General features: G+C 38.2%; 1 protein-coding gene across 3 annotated transcripts in view; it reads right to left on the reverse strand.

Annotated features, from left to right (window-relative positions):
- Window positions 1-23519, reverse strand: part of TMEM38B (transmembrane protein 38B) — a 116834-nt gene extending 93315 nt beyond the window's left edge. For all 3 annotated transcript variants that reach the window (XM_030859118.2, XM_030859117.2, XM_060300670.1), the window contains exons 1-2: window positions 23288-23519; window positions 2535-2691 (exon numbers count right to left, since the gene is read on the reverse strand). In XM_030859118.2, coding sequence (XP_030714978.2) covers window positions 2535-2691; window positions 23288-23399 — 269 coding nt within the window. In that variant the 5' untranslated portion in view covers window positions 23400-23519. The remainder of the gene's footprint in view (window positions 1-2534; window positions 2692-23287) is intronic.
- Between the last annotated feature and the right edge of the window lie 992 nt (window positions 23520-24511).

The raw sequence follows: 24511 nt of genomic DNA on the forward strand, positions 1-24511 counted from the left end.
ATGTAGTCCCTGTGAACTCTGAAAACTGATCCACCCAGGCTCCCTTCTAGAACAAGTCCAATAATAAGAAGAAACTGCTGATGTAGAATCAAAACTGAGCAGGATAGAACAAAAGAAGGGGAAGGTCCAGACCAAACTGGGGAAGGGGAAAAGACCCAGGAAATCTCAGAAAGCAGGTCATCATCTTTTAATAAAATATTTTTGTAAGTGGCAATTCTTTTCTTAATCTAAATGATGGATATACAAGTTTTTATTATATCATAATTCTTTATACTCTGCATATTTTTATAAATGTTCCTTTGTACCTACTCAATATTAATTAAAACTTTTAAAAAACACATATTGTTCATAATGAAAACTCTTCTTGGTTAAGATCATGCTAAGTTGAAATCCAGACCCTGTCATTTACCAACTCTTCAGGCCTCAATTTCCTCTTATGTAAAATGGGCATAATAAAAGCTCTCAAGTTAACAAATAATTAAATACTATACTATTAATTCACTACATAAAAATGCATTTCTTATTTTCCATTTCTAACATATCTTTTTGTTTCAGCCAAGGAAGTATATATTTACAGACAAGCACTTTTATTTCATTTAGTGTATCACTAACCAAGATCTGTAATTTCTTGCTACTAATTATAGAACTCCCATATAACAGAACACAAGCTGTCCGTTCCTTTAGCAATGTACTTACTGAACTTAGAACAATACTTGGCACACAGTTAACAAAACAAAGTCCCTTCTCTGATAGGCTGTTATTCTAGTGGAGTGAGACAAACCAATGTGAGAAGAAATAAACAGACAACACATCATACAGTAATAAATCTAGGGGAAAAAAAAGAAGTATGATGTGATAGTCATGGGAGAGGAGGTGTTTTTTTCAGAGAAGATCTCTCCAAGAAAAGAAAATATGAGCCTTCTGGGAAAAGAACATCACAGAGAAAAGAGAGCAAGCACAAAGGCGCTGAGGCAGAAGAACATCTTTGTGTTCAAGAAATGGCAAAGCCAACGTGGCTAGCACAGACTGAGCAGGCGTACAGGAGAAAGACATTACAACAAAGAGAGTGGAAGGGGAAGATTTTATAGGGTCTTATAGGCTACGTTAAGAATTTTGAATTTTACTCGTAGTAAGATAAGAAACTATTGAGCATAGGAGTAATATGTTCCAACATTTTAAAATAATCACTTTATCTACTATGTGAAGAAAAGACTCAGGGGGATAATGAAAGAAGCAGCTAGAACACTTAGGAAGCTACTGCAACTGTCCAAGCAATAGTGGTAATTAGTATACAGGAGCAGAAGTGGAAGTGATGAAAAGTGTCAGATTCTGGATATCCTACTTTTCATATAGTTTAAGCATCTACACACATAAAAAGAATTCTCCAAAATGTTAATATCCTTTTAAAATATTGCTATAGAAATAAAAGTCCTTGAGAAAGTGTTTTAAAACACATAGCAACTGGAAGAATATACTTTAAGGGATGGTTAAACAAATCAATGAGAGACAGTGGCTGTTAAGTGGCAAGGCTCCAAAGTCAAACTTCCTGGTTTTGGATCCTAGCTCAATCACTTACTAAATACGAAAATTTCAGCAAAGTTCCTCTATGCCTCAGATTTCTCATTTTTCAAATGGAAATAATAATAGCTACTTCATTGGACTCTGGTGATTAAACATGACAACGAATATAAAGAATTTAGCTGACATATGGTAATAACTCAATAAATATTAGCTATCAAATTTATTGTTCTACTCTTAATAGTTTCTACTGCCACTAGTTCCCACTATGTGTCCCATTGCTACTACTATTTATAATATTCCCTTTTATGACTGGTTACATATTCATTTAAAATCATCACAATAAAAATTAACTTCAAGTGCTCCTAATGTTACGTATTTCATTGCTATGGTTTCTAATCAAAAGCACGGTTTTTGCTTTAGGTATAACAAAGCTCTCTGATTTGTATTACACTTTTTTTCTTTAACTTGATGTATCATTCCTCTTAAAGATAACTGAAGCTGAATTTGCAAGAATCCAAAGCAATTCCTACTAACATTTTTTTTTCACTTCAAAACTAAATTCAAAATAAAATTAATGTTAAATTTCATAAGGCTCTGAAAAATCGAACAAAGAGTATGACAATTACCAAAAACAATTACCATAAATATCATGATCACTTGGACTTTTTGTGTAGTTGGTCACATTCTTGATTATCATGTTGTATAACTGTGTGTATAGGTTAGGTTCACAAGATCAACTGTTGGGGGTCAAATATTTGAGGCCCTTTCATATTTGAAATGCTTCCACTAAAGAAACATAAGACAACAATACCTACCTCTGGGAGAGGATAAGGGAGAAGGGTGAGAAAGAGACATACTTTGCACTTAAAACCTTTGGCATTATTTGGGTTCCTTCCTTTGCACATGCATTAACTTTTAAGAATATAAAATATTTTTTAAAGAAAAAAATTCCATTTACTAACAATTTACAGATTTTTTTAAATGTCTCATAGTTCACCACAATGGCAGCTTACCAGATTGAAGATGCCAGTAATATATTAGTGCTGTTTGCAAGAAACCTCAATGGAGGCTCCCCAAGGAGTACACAAGATAAAATTCCTCCACCAAAGCAGTGGAGCATAGCAGTAAACCAGCTTGACAGAGGATTCTTCCATGCCACCGCCACTGCTCCTGAAATGATAAAGTAAATATGCCATCTGAGATACTATATATTAAACAAGTCCTGAGGTACCAGTGGCACTAAACACACTTCTTAATTTCATAATTTTCTAGAACATACTCATAAGTGTGACAATCATGATCATCATAAAACATATCTTTTGTTCTTTAAATCAACACTGGAAATATTTTGTTAAGACATGGGTGACTTGGGCAACTTTAAAATACTCTGTTCAGGATCTTATTGCCAGTTTCCTAGTAGTACATTATTAAACACAATCTCCCCAATCACTGTCTCCTTTCATTCCCAACCCTACTGTAAGTATGCCGGTTAATATGTCAAAGTGATACATTAAGAAAAATTTATAATCTTAAGTACGTAAGAAAATAAAGCCTGAAATAAATAAACTAAAATTTCAATATGACAGGCTTGAAATAGAATAACAAAATAAACCCAGAGGTGAAAGGCTGATGAGGAACAGGTATTTACATCATCTCAAATGTCTCCTAACAAATTATTTATTAATTACAGAGGGAAGTAATAACTTTACAGTGGACAAACCTTGCAGACATCACTGTAAACTAACAATATCAGGTGATTCCTGATATTATGCACTAAGACCACATCATCACTTCCATAGTATTTCTACCAAAAATGTATAACCTGAACTAATTTAATTACACACACTCAAATTGAGCATTATTCTGAAAAAAAACAACAACAGGGCTTCCCTGGTGGTGCAGTGGTTGAGAGTCCACCTGCCGATGCAGGGGACACGGGTTCGTGCCCCGGTCTGGGAAGATCCCACATGCCGCGGAGCGGCTTGGCCCGTGAGCCATGGCCGCTGAGCCTGCATGTCCGGAGCCTGTGCTCCGCCACGGGAGAGGCCACAACAGTGAGTGGCCCGCGTACGGCATAAAACAACAACAACAACAACAAACACCTAGCCTATATTTTAACAATGTCAAGGTCAAGGAACACACACAAAAAGGCTGATGGAAAGTTCCAGATTAAATGACATTAAAGAGACAACTAAATGCAACGCATTTCCTAGATCATATCCCCAAGTGAGAAAGAACATCTATAAGAGACCTTTTTGGACAACTGATGAAATCTAAATATGGATTGTGGCTTTGATTACAGTATTGTATCACTGTTAAACTTCCTGATTTTGATAACTATAATGTGGTTCTTAAAATTAACACACTTAAGTAATCAGAAGTAACTGGGCAAAATGTCTCCAATTCACACTCAAGTGGTTCAGAAAAAATACTATGCACAGACAAAAACATCCAGAGAAGTGGTAAAGTACAAACTTCTAGTTATAAGATGAATAAGTTCTTGGGATCTGATGTACAGCATAATGACTGCAGTTAATAATACTGTATAGGGCTTCCCTGGTGGCGCAGTGGTTGAGAGTCCGCCTGCCGATGCAGGGGACACGGGTTCGTGCCCCGGTCCGGGAGGATCCCACATGCCGCGGAGCGGCTGGGCCCGTGAGCCATGGCCGCTGAGCCTGCGCACCCGGAGCCTGTGCTCCGCAACGGGAGAGGCCACAACAGTGAGAGGCCCGTGTACCGCAAAAAAAACCCAAAAACAAACAAAAAAATAATAATACTGTATAATAATATCTTATATACTTAAAATTTGCTGAGAGTAGATTTTTAAGTGTTGTCACCACACATACACACACACACACGTGCACACACACACAAAAGGTAACTGTGAGGTGATGAATGTGCTAATTAACTTGATTGTGGTAATCACAATGTATTTGTATATCAAATCATCACATTGCACACTTTAAATATATATAATTTTGTCAACTATATGTCAATAAAGCTGGGAAAAAAATAAAATAAATGGGGCAAAATGTCAGTAGTTGGTGATTCTGAGTAAAGTATATAGAAGTTCCTTGACCTACTCTGGCAACTCTTCTGTAAGTGAAATTATTAAAGGAAAAAGTACAAAAAAAAATTTTTTTTTAACCCAGCCAGAGAAATAGAAGCAAACTATAAAAATGAAAGTAGAAACTAATTAGATGCTAAAACAGGCAGATAGAGATAGGCAATCAATAAAGCCAACCCAAAGCTTTTCTTGGAAAAGACCAATAAAACAGAACATTGTTCAGCAAGTCTGAAAAATGGAGGGAAGAGGGGAAGGAATGAATATTAGAAGCAAAAAAAAAAAAAAAAGGAAATAATTTTAGAGAGTTTTTTTATTATAAGAAAACATGCATTTAATCTAATAAATGTGAAGATATAGTTAAAATGGACAATTTTCCTAAAAAATGATATATTAGCAAAATTCCCTTACGAACAGGTAGAAACTTGAACATACAAATAACTATGGACAAAAGTTAGAGGGTAATCCAAGATCTATCTATCCTAAGAAAGGTGCTAGACCCAGATAAATTTATGCAAAACATTTACCAAATATTTTTTGATTACTCATTTTTATGTTATATAACCATTATAGAGTTTAGAAAAACTTTAATCAGTCTATAAACAATATAACTGCAGCATAAAAAATTATAGAGAAAAGAAAGAAGAGAGAAGGAGAGGGGAAGGAGGAAGGGAAAGAGTCAGGGAGGAAGGGAGGAGGGAAAGGAGGGAGGGAAGAAAAAAGAGAGGAAGAAGATACATTATAATTCTAACTTATGAGTATAGTGCACAAATACATCAATAATAAATTGAAACCTAGTTTTTCAAAAGAATAATATATCATAACCAAGTAGATTTTATCCAAAGAATTTAAGGAAGATTCAATAGTTAGAAATTCATTAAAATCATTCATTATAGGGCTTCCCTGGTGGCACAGTGGTTAAGGGTCCGCCTGCCAGTGCAGGGGACATGGGTTCAAGCCCTGGTCTGGGAAGATCCCACATGCCGCGGAGTAACTAAGCCCGTGCGCCACAACTACTGAGCCTGCGCTCTAGAGCCTGTGAGCCACAACAACTGAGCCCACGCTCCTAGAGCCCATGCTCCACAAGAGAAGCCACCACAATGAGAAGCCTGCGCACCACAACGAAGAGTGGTCCCCGCTCATGGCAACTGTCGAAAGCCCATGCAGCAATGAGGACCCAACACAGCCAAAAATAAATAAATTAAATAAATACATTTTTTTAAAAAAGACATTTTTTCCAAATAAAGTCACGTTAAAAAAAAAAAAAGTGCCTACCTCGGAATACAAGCTTGTTACCTTTAAAAAAAAATTATGCACTATACTAACAAATTATTATGATCACTCCTTTAGACAGAAAGTAAAAGGTCATTTGATAAAAATTCAACATTCCCCTTTAAAAAATCTAGCAATCTAAGAACAGAAAAAAGCCATAAAGGAAAAGATTTACAAGTTTGACATCATCAAAATTTAAAACTTCTACATAACAAAAGACTGGGATAAAATTTTTTTAACCAATAAGGCAAATTCCAACAAATCAATAGAAAAAGACAACAAACACAACAGAAAAATGGGCAAGTCACAAAGCAGAAACTATGAATGACTAATAAATATACCAAAAAACTAAACAAAGGAAAGTCCTCAACTCATCAGTAATTAAGGAAAAAGAAATTTTAAAAATATGTTATTTCATACACCTTCAATTGGCAAAAAAATTTACAGCTTAATATTAACAAATTATCAAAGGTGTGAAGAAATTCACATACTCTTGTGAGAATAAAAACAAGTAAAGCCATTTTGAAAAACAATTTGGCAGTTATCAATTAAAATTTTAAATTTAAAATTGACTCAAGTGCCCAAGGAGTGTCATACCAGAATATTAAAGCAGTGTTGTTCATAATGCTGTGAAAAAAATGAAAACAATCTAAATGACCATCATCAGAGGAAGAGTTAAACCATGATCATTTGCACTATGGAATACTATACAAGAGCAATTCAAGAGTGTGGTAGATCAACGTAATTATTTATGGGCAAAAATGCAAACACTATTCATTTCTACAGGTACATACATTTACATGGAATGCACAGAAAAGGGTCTGCAATACACCAAAATGTTAACTGTTATTATCTCCTGAGAGAAGCTTAGGAGTAGGGAAGATGGTCAAAGGGGCTTTAAATTTATTTAATTATATTGATTATATTATTTAATTATATCTGAATTCTTTAAAATAAAGTGTTTGTTAATTGTATAATTAAATTAAAATTTAGCAAATTATGTCATAACCAATCTGAGGAATATAATGCATCGATTCAAAACAATGTAGCAGCTTTACATGCACTGACGTGACAAGAAGAAAATCATATTTATATGAATATGTACAGTAAGAAATCATTTACAGGGGGAAAACAGAAAACTATACATTTCTATAGGTATGTACACATGCAGCTAATGCATAAAAGAAGGTCTGCAAGAATACCCAACCAAACTATTAACTGTTATTACCTCTCAGGGAGAGGCCCTTTTATGCAAAAACAAACAACAAAACAAACTATAGAAATGTATGTGTGAATTCAGTAGGGTAATATCGTCATACTTGTACTAACATGGGAATTCATCTCTATGTGCTCATGGGAAAAAAAAAAAAAGAGGGAGATAAAAATTTAAATACTGCAACCCACCATTCCACACAATAAAATGTGCCCAGGAGTGAACATGAGTTGGAAGACGTAAATTTTCGATGGTGTGTATATATCGTCAAATGAAGTGATGCCAAGGTTTAATGATATGCATCTGGTGATAACTCAAGAAATGGTGACTTGTATCAATATGGAAGAAAAACTAGTTTTGAGAAACTTACTAAAAACCAGGATGTCTATCTCCAGTGCAGCAATTTCCCCTAAACTTAAGAATTATTCAAGAGTTATTTTGATGATACATGGCCATGCTATCTTTATAGAGCCAAACCCCTATGTAAGATGTGACACCACTATGTCTCTCTACACATATATATTGCTATCCATCAAAATACGTATACGGGCACTGTTCAGTATTGCCCTGTACGATGATGACTGTTTAGAACATTGGCTAGTCAGCATAATATATGAATATGATCTTTTCTTTTAGTCAGTGGACACTAGCTGCCTTACTGAGCCATTCTCACATTGAGAGGCAATACAGAGTGCTTAAGAATCCAGACTCTGGAGCTTAATTGCCGAGGTATAAATCCTGGCTCCAGCACTTACTCTCTGTGTGAAGTGAACAAGGTAACTGCTTTCCCACATCTTAAAAAAAAAAAAAACAAAACAGTAAGCAACAACTATTAGCTATCACTATTATTATAGAAGTAAATAGAAAAAAAAAGAAAATTACCCTTTCCTCTCTACTTCTACCCTTCAGTCACACTCATTTTCTGTAGGGTGGCAACTTCCAGACTTCTTTTTCTGTGCTTATTTATACATGCACACCCCTTTTCCCCCTCAAGACCTTCTTCTCCCCCAACCTTGTCCTCGTGTGTGTTTGTCTGTGTGGGTGTGGGTGTGTCCCTCTCTCTCTCTCAGGCCATACCCTGGTTAGCTCTGCACACACATTCTGGAAATGGGAGCTCTAAGTGAATGAGAGTTACAATGGGCCCATCATTACACAGTTACTATGAAGACACATTCCAAAGTAACTGATTACTTCTGGTAAATATACAATTAGGGAATATGTCTGTATCCTCTGTATCCCTTAGGGTTGTTCTAATGGAAGATTTAGCATTACTATCATCCATCTGACACAACAATTAGGCTTAGGCAAATTCAAATATGCCAAAAAAGTTTTCTTTTGACCACTAAAACAATCCAAATCAAATTTACTAAATTTGATGCTTTCACACAAATTATTCACTCATGTAATATGCATTTCCAATTAAGTCTGTCAAAATAACTTTCCTTTTCCCTCAACTTTCACGGTATTTTATCCTTTCCTCTTAAAATATATCATGTTCTAGTTTTTGTTCACAAGTGTTAGCTCCACTATAAGACTGATATACCCCTTGAGACTCTAAGAAACTTTAGTATAAAGTAGATGCTCAACAAATGTTTATTGTACAACAGAAAAATATATGTGCAATATTTCAAGAGTGTAAGTATGATAATTTTACTACCATTAATTTCCCTTAGTTTTATCACAAGTCACAGAGATAACTGTGATTACGTACCAGTTTTGTGACTCTTTGTAGGACCTCTAACCTCTCTTGGCTTAAACGTCAAGTTTCATAAAATGAGAATAACACATAACTCATAAGAACTTAAAATAAGAGAATATACATAAAAATACATATTTACTACCTAGTACATGTCAGACACTCTGTTGATTTGTGTGCTGAATGGATTGATCACTGACAAGAGAGAAAAGAGGCAAGGAGAATGCAACCCTTGGGCTGCTTCTGACTCAATTATCTGAGCCCAAGATATAATACTTTTGAGTTCTTACTGCAAAGCTGGGATGAGAATGACACATTATGGCACTGAAAAGGTACTCATAACCCCAACAGTCTTAAATCAATGAAACTAAGATTTTATTAGACCAAAAAAGAAAGGAAAAGAACAGAGTTAAAGGGAGGGTCTCTCTCATACCAGTCTTTTTTGCCTGATTTTCAAAATTATGTCAGCCAGAAATATTTCTCTAACTCAAACAGACCTTTCTTTAAAGCTTTCTTCAGTACACACACTACCATAACACATTCTTCAGCATGAGGCAATCTTATGACAAAGTTCTTTGGGTATGATGTTCCTTTGTATATATCGTACTGGCACCAGTCAGTTTAATGTGAAGTTAAATTATGAAAACACAGGACTCCCCTGGCAGTCCAGTGGTTAAGACTCTGTGCTTCTACCGCAGGGGGTGCGGGTTTAATCCCTGGTCAGGGAACTAAGATCCGGCATGCCATGAGACAGGGCCAAATAAATAAAAGTATGATGCTTTCAAAATTTATATTAAAAAAAATACAGAAAGTTAACCAGAAACAGCTGTATATCTTTAGGGCATATAAATAATTTTCAGTAGAAAAAAATAGTTAATATGATATCTTTAATTTTTTCTCAGTTTTAAACAAACGTGAGAGGCCCGTGTACAAAAAAAAAAAGTATAAGATATCTGAAGTACATATAATCACCTGGGGACTTTAACATCAAAATATTTTCATTATGAAATGAAAGCTGAGAAATAAAGTCACACTCTACTCCCTTATATTCATTTAAAATCACAGCCACAAAATAATCCCATTCTCTAGCCAAATGAAGTATTAGACTATGTTTTTGTTTTTGCTTTTTGTGGTACGCGGGCCTCTCACCGCTGTGGCCTCTCCCGCGGTGGAGCAACAGGTTCCGGACGCGCAGGCTCAGCGGCCATGGCTCACGGGCCCAGCCGCTTCGCGGCATGTGGGATCCTCCCAGACCGGGGCATGAACCCGTATCCCCTGCATCGGCAGGCGGGCTCTCAACCACTGCGCCACCAGGGAAGCCCTATTAGACTATGTTTAACATACTTTTACTGACTTAGTTAAAACAAAGACTAGAAAGATATTCTTTAATGTACTGCACACATGACTTCTTTATTTTGATATACTCAGTCTACTTTAGTTCCGCAGTGTGTCTCCATTTTTAAGAAATAGTTACACTGTAGCTATTTCCAAACAGTCAGCATTCAGCTTGCTGGTGGTTAATATGACTTCCGGAAAGAAGCAGGGGAATGCTCTAGCCTTCTTAAAGCCTCATCTCCAGAGGTTAAGTATTTTTAAATTGCATATTAGTAAACTTTTGCCCTAGTCTTTCCCATTTATAGATTTATCTCTTTAAGAAGAAAAATTAACAACATAATCTAGCTCATATGCCTCAAGTATGCTTTTTCATCAAAATATTTTAAAATAATCATGTAGGCAACAATGGCTTAGAGATTACCTGTGACACAATTCAAGGAGTTTTATATCAAGTATGAATCATAGTGGGCCAAGTAAATCCACGGCTGTGGTTATTTCCCCAGTTCCTTAATGTATAACTAGACTAGACATACTTAGCAACTGGCACACTCTGCATATTGATTCTCTGATCCTTGGAATAAGGATCATTATGATAGGAATGATCAGGTAGAAGCCCCTAGAGTTTCTTCTCCTCACCAAGATATTTTTACAAAGCAGTATTACAGAGATGAGTACCATAACCAAAAACATGAAAGATGAAAGACGATGATAGCTATCACATTCCACTTAACTTGCTTGCTTGGGCTATATGTAAAGCAGATGGATCTTGAAAAATAATTGTGAACTATTTTAAATGTAGACTGGTAATGACTCCAACTGCAGCTGGTATTCAAAATACAGTATTTTTACTAGAACAAATCAGCATTAACCTCTGTAACCTAGTAAAGAAATGCTTTTTTCTCCATATTAATTTGCAAAGAATCCCAGAAACACTTTGCTTTTACCTGACAGGTTTAACAGTACACTATCACAGTCTTGCCTCAGATCTATGTCAACTCTCCTGCTCTCTAAACAAGTCCACAGAAATTATGATCATATTGACAGTCCACAAAACATCACATTGGCCTGCCACACTGAAGGCATTATACTGACTAGATCTATGGACAGGAAATAGCCAGCACTTTAGATATCTTAATATTACATATGGAAACCAGAAAGCATGTAGTTAAACCCCACTCCTAGGTTTCTGTACCAGAGTCCAGTCAGGAAACAGAAAATACAAAGTTTTATTAACAGAAAGGATTTAATATAAATAAGTAAGTAGGTATAAAATTGTTAACTAGATTATTGAAAAAGCAAAAAGTAAATACTATGGTGTCACAGAAGTATCAACTGTAGAAAGCTGTTACCACTCCTGGGGGAACAAAGGATAGGCTGAAATTATTAAAACTTAGAAGCTTGGAGGAAGAGCTCTTTAGACTCAAAACTGAAGACTCCTGGAGAGGGGACACTGCTCAGCTGGTGCTCTGGTCCACCTCACTCACTGAGTTTTAAGTTCTGAGTTTTAAATACTGAGTTTTAAGTTCTTATCCCAAGCTACCTAGTTAGTGGTAGAGTTTGAACTAAACACTGGTCTTCCGACTTCTGACTTTATGAATGCTTTCTACTACAGCACACTCCCTGATCAATGTTTTGTCAGGTCACTCAAATATTCTAAGTTTCCTTTAGCTTAAAAAATATTAAAGAGAGGACCTTCATGATGGTGGAGGAGTAAGACGTGGAGATCACATTCCTCCCAACAAATACATTAAAAATACATGTACGTGTGGAACAACTCCTACAGAACACCTACTGAATGCTGGCAGAAGACCTCAGACTTCCCAAAAGGTAAGAAACTCTCCACCTGCCTGGGTAGGGGAAAGGAAAAAAGAAAAAACAGAGACAAAAGAATAGAGATAGGACCTGCAACTTGGGGAGGGAGCTGTAAAGGAGGAAACGTTTCCACACACTAGGAAGCCACTTCACTGGTGGAGGTGAGGAGTGGGTGGGAGAGGGAAGCCTCAGAGCCACGGAGGACAGCGCAGCAACAGGGGTGCGGAGAGCAAAGCGGAGAGACTCCCACACAGAGGTCAGTGCTGACCAGCACTCAACAGCGTGAGAGGCTTGTCTGCTCACCCACCAGGGTGGATGGGGGCTGGGAGCTGAGAATCGGGCTTCGGAGGTGAGATCCCAGGGAGACGACTGGGGTTGGCTGAGTGAACACAGCCTGAAGGGGGCTAATGCTCCACAGCTAACCAGGAGAGAGTCCGGGAAAAAGTCTGGAACTGCCTAAGAGGCAAGAGACCATTGTTTCGGGGTGTGCGAGGAGAAGAGATTCAGAACACCACCTAAACAAGCTTCAGAAACAGCACAAGCCGCAGCTATCAGCACGGACACCAGAGACAGGCATGAAATGCTAAGCCTGCTTCTGCAGCCACCAAGAAGCCTTTGTGCAAGCACAGGTCTATCCACACCTCCCCTCCTGGGAGCCTGTGCGGCGCGCCACTGCCAGGGTCCCGTGATCCAGAGGCAACTTCCCCAGGAGAACGCATGGCGCCCCAGGCTGTTACAACGTCATGCCAGCCTCTGCTGTCGCAGGCTCACCCCGCATTCTGTACCCCTCCCGACCACCGGCCTGAGTGAGCCAGAGCCCCCTAATCAGCTGCTCCTTTAACCCCGTCCTGTCTGGGCGAAGAACAGACGCCAGAGGGCGACCTACACACAGAGGCAGGGCCAAATCCAAAGCTGAACCCCAGGAGCTGTGGGAACAAAGAAGAGAAAGAGAAATTTCTCCCAGCAGCCTCAGGAGCAGTGGATTAAATCTCCACAATCAACTAGATGTTCCCTGCATTGTGGAATACCTGAATAGACAACGAATCATCCCAACATTGAGGCAGTGGGCTTTGGGATCAACTGTAGACTTCGGGTTTGCAGAATGCAACACCCTGGTTACTGATTTCTATGTTTATCATAGCATAGTTTTTAGTGATTCTTACCATTGGTGGATTTGTTTACTGGTTTGCTTGCTTTCTTTTATTTTATTATTTATTCTTATTTTTTATTTTAATAACTACATTTATTTTATTTATTTATTTTTCTTTCTTTCTTTTTTTCTCCCTTCTCTTCTGAGCCGGGTAGCAGACAGGGTCTTGGTGCTCCAGCCAGGTGTCAGGCCTGAGCCTCTGAGGTGGGAGAGTTCAGGACATTAGACCACCAAGACCTCCTGGCCCCATGTAATATCAATCAGCGAGAGCTCTCCAAGAGATCTCCATCTCAACACTAAGACCCTGCTCCTCTCAACGACCAGCAAGCTCCAGTGCTGGACACCCCATGCCAAACAACTAACAAGAACACAGCCCCACTCATTAGCAGAGAGGCTGCCTAAACTCATAAGTTCACAGACACCCCAAAACACAACACTGGATACGGTCCTGCCCACCAGAAAGACAAGATCCAGCCTCATCCACCAGAACACAGGCACCAGTGCCCTCCACCAGGAAACCTACACAACCCACTGAACCAACCTTACCCACTGGGGGCAGACACCAAAAACAACGGGAACTACGAACCTGCAGCCTGCAAAAGGGAGACTCTAAACACAGTAAGTTAAGCAAACTGAGAAGACAGAGAAATACTCAGCAGATGAAGGAGCAAAATAAAAACCAACCAGACCAAACAAATGAAGACGACATAGGCAGTCTACCTGAAAAAGAATTCAAAGTAATGATAGTAAATATGATCCAAAATCTTGGAAATAGAATGGAGAAAATACAAGATACGTTTGACAAAGAACTAGAAGAACTAAAGCGCAAACACACAATGATGAACAACACAATAAATGAAATTTAAACTGCTCTAGAAGGAATCAATAGCAGAATAACTGAGGCAGAAGAACGGGTAAGTGACCTGGAAGATAAAATAGTGGAAATAATTACCAGAGAGCAGAATAAAGAAAAAAGAATGAAAATAATTGAGGACAGTCTCAGAGACCTCTAGGACATTAAACGCACCAACATTTTAATTATAGGGCTCCCAGAAGAAGAAAAGAAAAAGAGTCTGAGAAAGTATTTGAAGAGATTATAGTTGAAAACTTCCCTAATATAGGAAAGGAAATAGTCAATCAAGTCCAGGAAGCATAGAGTCTCCTAGAGGACAAATCCAAGGTGAAACATGCCAAGATACATATTAATCAAACTATCAAAAATTACATACAAAGAAAAAATATTAAAAGCAGCAAGGGAAAAGCAACAAATAACATACAAGGGAATCCCCACAAGGTTAACAGCTGATCTTTCAGCAGAAACTCTGCAAGCCAGAGGGAGTGGCAAGACATATTTAAAGTGATGAAAGGGAAAAGCCTAAAACCAAGATTACTCTACCAGGCAAGAATCTCATTCAGATTCAATGGAGAAGTTAAAAACTTTACAGATAAGCAAAAGCTAAGAGAATTCAGCACCACCAAACCAGCTTTACAACAAATGCTAAAGTAAGTTCTCTAGGCAGGAAACACAAGAGAAGGAAAAGACCTAAAATAACAAACCTGAAACAATTAAGAAAACAGTAATAGGAACATACGTATCGATAATTACCTTAAATGTAAACGGATTAAACACTCCAACCAAAAGACACAGACTGGCTGAATGGATACAAAAACAAGACCCATATATATGATGTTTACAAGAGACTCACTTCAGACCTAGGGACACATACAGACTGAAAGTGAGAGGATGAAGAAATTTATTCAATACAAATGGAAATCAAAAGAAAGCTGGAGTAGCAATACTCATATCAGATAAAATAGACTTTAAAATAAAGACTACTACAACAAACAAAGAAAGACACTACATAACGACCAAGGGATCAATCCAAGAAGAACATGTAACAATTGTAAATGCTTATGCACCCAACATAGGAGCACCTCAATACATAAGGCAAATATTAACAACCATAAAAGGGGAAATCAACAGTAACACAATAATAGCAGGGGACTTTAACACCCCACTTTCACCAATGGACAGATCATCCAAAATGAAAATAAATAAGGAAATGCAAGCTTTAAATGACACATTAACGATATGGACTTAATTGATATTTATAGGACATTCCATCCAAAAACAAAAAAATACACTTTCTTCTCAAGTGGTCATGGAACATTCTGCAGAATAGATCATATCTTGGGTCACAAATCAAGCCTTGGTAAATTTAAGAAAACTGAAATCGTATCAAGTATGTTTTGCGACCACAACGCTATGAGACTAGATACCAATTACAGGAAAAAACCTGTAAAAATACAAACACATGGAAGCTAAACAATACACTACTTAATAACCAAGAGACCAACGAAGAAACCAAAGAGGAAATCAAAAAATACCTAGAAAAAAAAGACAATGAAAATACAATGACCCAAGGTCTATGGGATGCAGCAAAAGCAGTTTTAAAAGGAAAGATTATAGTAAAATAATCTTACCTCAAGAAACAAGAAATATCTCAAATGAACAATCAAACCTTACACCTAAAGCAATCAGAGAAAGAAGAAGAACAACAACAAAAATATTAGCAGAAGGAAAGAAATCATAAAAACCAGATCAGATATAAATGAAAAAGAAATGAAGGACACAATAGCAAAGACCAATAAGACTAAAAGCTGGTTTTTTGAGAAGATAAACAAAATTGATAAACCATTAGCCAGACTCATCAAGAATAAAAGGGAAAAGGCTCAAATCAACAGAATTACAAATGAAAAAGGAGAAGTACCAACTGACACTGCAGAAATACAAACGACCATGAGAGATTACTACAAGCAACTTATATGCTAATAAAATGGACAACCTGGAAGAAATGGACAAACTCTAAGAAGGGCACAACCTTCTGAAACTGAATCAGGAAGAAACAGAAAATATAAACAGACCAATCACAAGCACTGAAATTGAAACTGTGATTAAAAATCTTCCAACAAACAAAAGCACAGGACTAGATGGCTTCACAGATGAATTCTATCAACATTTAGAGAAGAGCTAACACCTATCCTTCTCAAACTCTTCCAAAATATAGCAGATGGAGGAACACTCCCAAATGCATTCTACGAGGCCACCATTATCTGATACCAAAACCAGACAAAGATGTCACAAAGAAAGAAAACTACAGGCCAATGTCACTGATTAACATAGATGCAAAAATCCTCAATAAAATACTAGCAAACAGAATTCAACAGCACATTAAAAGGATCATACACCATGATCTAGTGGGGTTTATCCCAGGAATGCATGGATTCTTCAATATAGGCAAATCAATCAATGTGATACACCATATTAACAAACTGAAGGAGAAAATCAAATCATCTTCTCAATAGATGCAGAAAAAGCTTTCAACAAAATTCAACACCCATTTATGATAAAAACCCTCCAGAAAGTAGGCATAGAGGGAACTCACCTCAACAAAATAAAGGCTATATATGACAAACCCACAGCCAACATCATTCTCAATGGTGAAAAACTAAAACCATTTCCACTAATATCAGGAACAAGACAAGGTTGCCCACTCTCTGGAAGTTTTAGCCACAGCAATCAGAGAAGAAAAAGAAAGAAAAGGAATACAAATTGGAAAAGAAGAAGTAAAACTGTCACTGTTTGCAGCTGACAAGATACAATACATAGAGAATCCTAAAGATGCTACCAGAAAACTACTAGAGCTAACCAATGAATTTGTTAAAGTAGCAGGACACAAAATTAATGCACACAAATCTCTTGCATTCCTATACACTAATGACGAAAAATCTGAGAGAGAAATTAAGGAAACATTCCCATTTACCACTGCAACAAAAAGAGTAAAATACCTAAGAATAAACCTACCTAAGGAGACAAAAGACCTGTATGCAGAAAACTATATGACACTGATGAAAGGAATTAAAGATGATAAAAACAGGACAGATATACCATATTCTTGGATTGGAAGAATCAACATTGTGAAAATGACCATACTACCCAAAGCAATCTATAGATTCAATGCAATCCCTATCAAACTACCTGTGGCATTTTTCAAAACAAAACAAAAAATTTCACAATTTGTATGGAAACAAAAAGACCCTGAATAGCCAAAGCAATCTTGAGAAAGATAAACAAAGCTGGAGGAACTGGGCTCCCTGACTTCAGACTACACTACATAGCTACAGTAATCAAGACAGTATGGTACTGGCACCAAAACAGAAATATAGATCAATGGAACAGGACAGAAAGCCCAGAGATAAACCCACACACATGTGGTCACCTTGTCTTTGATAAAGGAGGCAAGAATATACAATGGAGAAAAGACAGCCTCTTCAATACATGGTGCTGGGAAAACTGGACAGCTACATGTGCAAGAATAAAATTAGAACACTCCCTAACACCATACACAAAAATAAACTCTAAATGGATTAAAGACCTAAATGTAAGGCCAGACACTGTCAAACTCTTAGAGGAAAACATAGGTAGAACACTCTATGACATAAATCATAGCAATATCCTTTTTGTCCCACCTCCTAGAGAAATGGAAATAAAAACAAAAATAAACAAATGGGACCTAATGAAACTTAAAAGCTTTTGCACTGCAAAGGAAACCATAAACAAGACGAAAAGACAACCCTCAGAATAGGAGAAAATATTTGCAAATGAAGCAACTGACAAAGGATTAGTCTCCAAAATATACAAGCAGCTCATGCAGCTCATTATCAAAAAAACAAACAATCCAATCCAAAAATGAAAAGACCTACACAGACATTTCTCCAAAGATGATATACAGACTGCCAACAAACACATGAAATGATGCTCAACATCACTAATCATTAGAGAAATGCAAATCAAAACTACAATGAGGTATCACTTCACACCTGTCAGAATGGCCATCATCAAAAAATCTACAAACAGTAAATGCTGGAGAGGGTGTGGAGAAAGGGAACCCTCCTGCACTGTTGGTGGGAATGTAAATTGATACAGCCACTATGGAGAACAGTATGGAGGTTCCTTAAAAAACTAAAAATAGAACTACCATATGACCCAGCAGTCCCACCCCTGGGCATATACCCTGAGAAAACCATAATTCAAAAAGAGTCATGTACCATAATGTTCATTGTAGCATTATTTACAATAGCCAGGACATGGAAGCAACCTAAGTGTCCATCGACAGATGAATGGATAAAGAAGATTTGGCACATGTATACAATGGAATATTACTCAGCCATAAAAAGAAACTAAATTGAGGTATTTATAGTGAGGTGGATGGCCCTAGAGACTGTCATCCAGAGTGAAGTATGTCAGAAAGATAAAAACAAATATTGTACGCTAACACATATATATGGAATCTAAAATAAAATAAATGGTTCTGAAGAACCTAGGGGCAGGACAGGAATAAAGATGCAGACGTAGAGAATGGACTTGAGGACACGGGCAGGTGGAAGGGTAAACTGGGACGAAGTGAGAGAGTGGCATGGCCATACATACACTACCAAATGTAAAATAGGTAGCTAGTGGGAAGCAGCCACATAGCACAGGGAGCTCAGCTTGGTGCTTTGTGACCACCTAGAGGGGTGAGATAGGGAGGATGAGAGGGAGGCTCAAGAGGGAGGGCATATGCGGATACATGTATAATATATGTATATGTATAGCTGATTCACTTTGTTATACAGCAGAAACTAACACAACATTGTAAAGCAATTATACTCCAATAAAGATGTTAAAAATATATACATTAAAGATATTTAAGTAAGATTCTCTGTACTCACATAAGTAAATTATGGACTGTCATTTCTGAGACATCCTTTTCCACCCCACACTGGGCAGAATCTGCTCTTTTAAAAGCATGCTATAACAAAGAGGCCTTTGGGGGGATCATAGTTGTTCTATTTTTACCTGGATGTTGATTAACATAGTTGTGCTCATTCTGAAAATTCACTGAACTATACATTTACGATTACTTTTGCACTTTTCTGTATGTGTTTACATCGGAATTCATAAAGATAGCAAAAGTATGCTGCCACCTTCCCAGAATCCCCAGAACTGATAAATTCTTGTTTTATTAATCTTTTCATCTCCCACAGATTAGAGGAAGGAACAATGACAAACTTTATTCCTGGATTTAATTCCTGAAAACAAATGAGAAACTGAATGGTGATGTGGAAATGACTGAAATCATGGGAGAAAATAACGATGTCAAATGACAACTTACTGAGAAATTGCTAAATACTGAGAAACCTGGAACATTAAATGTATCTGCAAAGAGAGAGCACAGAATAGTTGAGAACTTTGAAATTAGCCCAAGAACTAGCTCCATAATTTACTAAACTATGTGACTTAAGTAAGGTTATTTTATTCCTGTAAGACTACTCATCTGTAAAATGTGTTCAATAATACCTACCTAAAGAGATGTATGAGGATTAGAATGAAGACACTGAAATGTTTTTCATGTATCTGAAATGAATGAATATTATTAATGTATAAGAAAGGTAATGCAACCTTATGTGACACTGCAAGGAAAGAGAAGGAGGTGGGGGGGGGAGGCAGAGGAGATTACAGTGACAACAGCACAGTTGAATTCTTTCAGAGCTATAACAGTAACTTTCATCTTGGTATCCTCAACATCTAATATAGTACCTACTACAGTGAATATTTGCTTAATTGAACTACATATGATTTGAGGGAAGTTAGCAAAATAGTGGTCAGAGAATTAAGAGTAAAATAATAGATTTTGTGTGTAAAAATCAAGTGGAGATCATTGTAGGTTAAATTTTCAGGATGTCTTACAGAAAATAGCAATCGGATATGAATGTAGGATTAAAGAAATGTGTTTATTTTAATGAACATTTAAATAGGAAAAAAACAGAGAACACAGATTAAAAATGTAAGAGAGATTACAACTGATGACATAAACATTCCGTTAAAATGGTTTCTGACCAACAATTCCCAAAGCAGCATTTTCCAACTTCCTAATAAAATGCCCAGGAAAATAGAAAAAACAAACAAAAAAAACCCCTACACTACTAGCCAAAACTAAAAGCTATAGACAATCAGATGCCAGAGTTCAAGAGGAACTAAGGCTAAGTATGAGGCAAATGGAAGTAAACTAAGAAATAAAAAAGAATCCAACATATTAAATACCCCCTGATGCTGTGGTAATCTGAATGGGAGGGGCTATCTGTATGTGTATGGCTGATTCACTTTGTTGTGCAGTGGAGGCTAACACAACATTATAAAGCAACCATACTCCAATAAAAATTTTAAAATAAATAAAAAATTAAAAAAATACCCCCTGATGGTTTCACTTATGAAGTGCAAGTCACATGGAAAAGGAAGGGTGTAGGGGGGACAATCATCTTTCCTTGGATTTGAAGGCCTACAACCTAAACCAAACAAAAGAAAAGATGTCATCCTTATCAACACCACAGATAGAAAGAGTTAATCCCCTTTACCCACTTGCCCTCAGTAGTCTAGATCTAGGCATAGTCTGTAAGCCATAAGATGTAAACTATAGAAAGTGGGGAGTGAGGTACTGGCAGTGATAGAGTACATTCCAAAAGTCAAGAGTCTCAAGGAGTAACATGCTTGAGGAGATAAGGATAAGAAGAACCCGGGTAGCAGTACATAGATGAATTGTGGTTTTATTGTACTACAGGTCTGTGTTCTAAAGAATCAGTCCCTGGGGAACAGAAAAAAGTTGCCAATTAAGTAAAGTTTTATATAAGGATTGGCAAATGAAAATCCCTAATGAATTAAACTAATACATCAAACAGTTTACTCCAAAAATGTAAGGATAATTCATTTTTTAAAATGTATTACATTTTAAACAGGAAAAACAATATGATCAACTCAATAGATTTATATAAGTATAAATACAAATGGCCAGCAAACATTAGTAACTATGACAGATGCAAATGAAAACTATGTTTTCTGATCATCAGAATGACAAGATATTTAGGACTGATAACAGCCAATACTGTGAAAGGACAGTCTAACACAATTCTAGTAAAAGCAGGTTCACTCTTTTGTGTGAATTCTATAATTTTTACATGTTTACAAGTACTGGTACTGGAATATATTTTTACACCATGTGTAACACTGTACTAGCGTCCAATTAGTCCAATGGTTCTCAAGGTTTTTGGTCTCAGGACTCCTCTGCACCCCCCAAAATTAGTGAGCAGATGAATGGTTACCAGGGGCTTGGGGAGGGCTGACTACAAAGGGGCAGGAGGGAATCTGGGGTGGGTGATGAAACTGTTCTCTATCTTGATTGTGGTGGTAGTTACATGACTGTATGTGTTTGTCCAAAATCATAGAACTTTAAATTTAAAAGGGTGAATATAATACAGGTAAATTAAACCTTTAAAAAGGCTGACTCCAAAACAAAATTCTTGAAGACCCCCTAAAAAGCTTTTCTTCATGTGGGTTATCAATATTTATTAGCTTATTAGAAATCATAAATGAGACGATTTTTGAATAGTTCTTTAGGTATTCATTTTTTAAATAATAAATGCACTAAATGTTAAAAAATAATATATTTTTCATGAAAAATAACTATTTTCCAAAGCAAAAAATATTTGGTGAGAAAACTCACACTTTTTTAGTAAATCTCTTTCATGTCTGCTTCAAATTGAAAACAGATGGATTCTCATATCTGCTTCTGCATTCAACCTGTTACAGTACGGCAGGTCATGTGGCCTCTGGAAAACTCCACTGTGTATTTGTGAGAAAATGAGTGTGAAAAAGATGACATCTGCATATTATTATGAAAATAATTTTGAGTTGGAAGTGTGAGGAACCCCAGGGGCTCCTGGACCACACTTTGAGAACCTCTGATTTAAGCTATACAAGAAAATACCAGGGCCTCCCTGGTGGCGCAGCGGTTGAGAGTCCACCTGCCGGTGCAGGGGACACAGGTTCGTGCCCCGGTCCAGGAAGATCCCACATGCCGCGAAGCGGCTGGGCCCGTGAGCCACGGCCGCTGAGCCTGTGCGTCCGGAGCCTGTGCTCCACAACGGGAGAGGCCACAACAGTGAGAGGCCCGCGTACCACAAAAAAAAAAGAAAAGAAAGAAAATACCAAATACTGAATATGGCATAATAATAAAATGTACTTATTTTCAAATCAAGGAAGCAGTCTCTTATGCAGATTACCTGTCCCGATTTAATACACTAATATTCCCCTTATCCAGGTCAAAACTGCTACCAAACAATGATTTAGGCTGAACTACAAATTTCAATTTAAATGAAAAATATTTCTGAGGTCCAAGGGTTTTAAAGAAAACAAAAAAAACCGCAAAAAACAGACCATAAGAGGTACAGCATCATCCTCAATCCCTCACTCACTGACTGTAGGACGAGGCAGATTAAAAGCAGCATGAACACAGAGAAAGTAAGGCAAAGAAAATGCCTGATCTCAAAAAAAGAAGAAAGCATAAAATGAAAAGGCAGGTAGAATAAGGGCAAAAGTAAAGCAATACAGGAGCAAATATATCCTGAATATAAAATACAAGAAAAAACAAATATTGCTCCTTCTGTGCATACTGGAAAGAACTCAAAACTCTGTATTAAGACCACATCCCCACTGTACAGAGAAGGGAAGCTACGGCAAATGGCTTTTCTTGTACAACGTCACTCATATGACCCAAAATGGGAAGCCACTCCTCTCAGCAATCATTGTCTAACATGCTAAACAAGGTGGGAGACCTCTCCGTTAAGGGGAACTTGCGGGTGCCTACTTAAGGCTCTTTATTTCAGTGTTTACCCAACTTTCAAAACCGGAGAGCCGTCCAGAACCATTCACTACCCCAAGCGACGAAGTCAGACGTGCTGTCTCCGGGAGCTTTGTTCCCAGGTCATTTTAAAATACTTTCCAAGGAACTGGTGGCACCGCCGGGAGACAGCGCAACCCCTGGGCGGACGCGGGCAGTCCTGGGCTCCCAACAGCGGCTGCGGCCGCCCTGTCACCTGTCCCGGGAGTCCCGCCCGCGGCGGTGGGGCGCCTCCGCACTCCCCCCAACCCAGCGCCTCCTTTGGCGAGGACCGCCCGGGCCTCATTTTCCCCACCTGTACTCGAGGGGTCGGACGGGCCACCTCTCGGCGCCCCTCTAGCTCGACTATAGGACTCCGGGGGGGGGGGGCAGCTCGGCCGCTACCCCGCTCAGGCCGTACTCGCTGTGAAGGGGATCCCGAGGGGGCCGGTCCTCGGCGCCCCGCACTCACCCGGCTGATGCTTCAGTGCCATCACTGACACCAGGTAGTGGGCAATGTCAAAAAAGGGAAACATGGAAGTACGAGAAAAGGCAAGGGACAGCTCATTCCACGGACAGTCCATCACGACGACCGACCGCCGCAGCCGAAGCAGCCGCGGCGACGGGTTCCCGGCGTGCGCGACGAGGAGAGGGGTAAGTTACGGCCGCGGCCGCCCGCTCTTCGACTGGGCCTCTCGGAGCTCTGCGCGTGCGCCTTGACATCCGGCGCCGGCGCGCGGAGGGGGCGGGCCGCGTGTCCCAGGAGCCTCGGATGCGCTGGTGGTTGGCCGCTGGGCGGGGTGAGGAGGGCCGGGGCTTGTTCTAATAAGAGTCCAGCGTCTTCTGCGTGCTGCGAGTTGTGTAAGACGCGGAGAGTGGTCAGATGAATACAACATAAATAATAAATATGCATTATTTCTCTTAACATTTAGTGCATTTATTATTTTTAGAACGAATACATAAAGAACTATTTTAAATGTTTCTCAGTTATTTCTAATATGCTAAGTATTGATAAATGAAACCCATAAACGTCTTCAGGACTTTTTGGGATCCTCAAGAAAAATTTTTAAGTCGGCTTTTTTAAAGGTTTAATTTAAATACATTTTATTCATCGTTTTTAGTGTAAAGTTTTATGATTTTGGATAAACGCAGTCCACAAGGGGAGACGCTCAGAATCGGATTTATTTCTGTGAATTGATTTCATTCACCTAACATTTCTCGAGGAACCACAGTATGCAAATCACACCATGACTTATTGGAGATAAAAAAAATAATATGATAATATCCTGCCCTCAAGAAACGTGTTTTCCCAAGGGAGATTACAAAGCGGGTAATAATAAGTATAGGTGCCATGATAGGGCAAGTTCCAAGGAGAGGAAGGCTATTTCAGGTTAGTGGTAAGGCAAACTAGCCTCTAAAAGCTAAGGGAAAGATGGAGGGGAGTACTTTGGCTGGACTAAGAAGTGAGAAATTAGCTCAGAAAAGAAGTCCTTGAATGGCAGACCATAAACCAAGTGGTTTGGCCCCAGAGCCTAAGCTCTTGATCACTACATTTTATGCTCAGACAAATCCGAGCCAGACTCCAGTCTCTCAACTATTATGCTAAACTGCGTTTTTCTTTGTTTTTTTTTTTTGCGGGGGTGGGGGGGTGGGGGTGGTGAGGTGGGAGGGAGGGTTGCAATCAAGCAACAAGATT

This window comes from Globicephala melas, chromosome 6 (genome assembly GCF_963455315.2).
Source record: "Globicephala melas chromosome 6, mGloMel1.2, whole genome shotgun sequence".
Classification (NCBI taxonomy): domain Eukaryota; kingdom Metazoa; phylum Chordata; class Mammalia; order Artiodactyla; family Delphinidae; genus Globicephala; species Globicephala melas.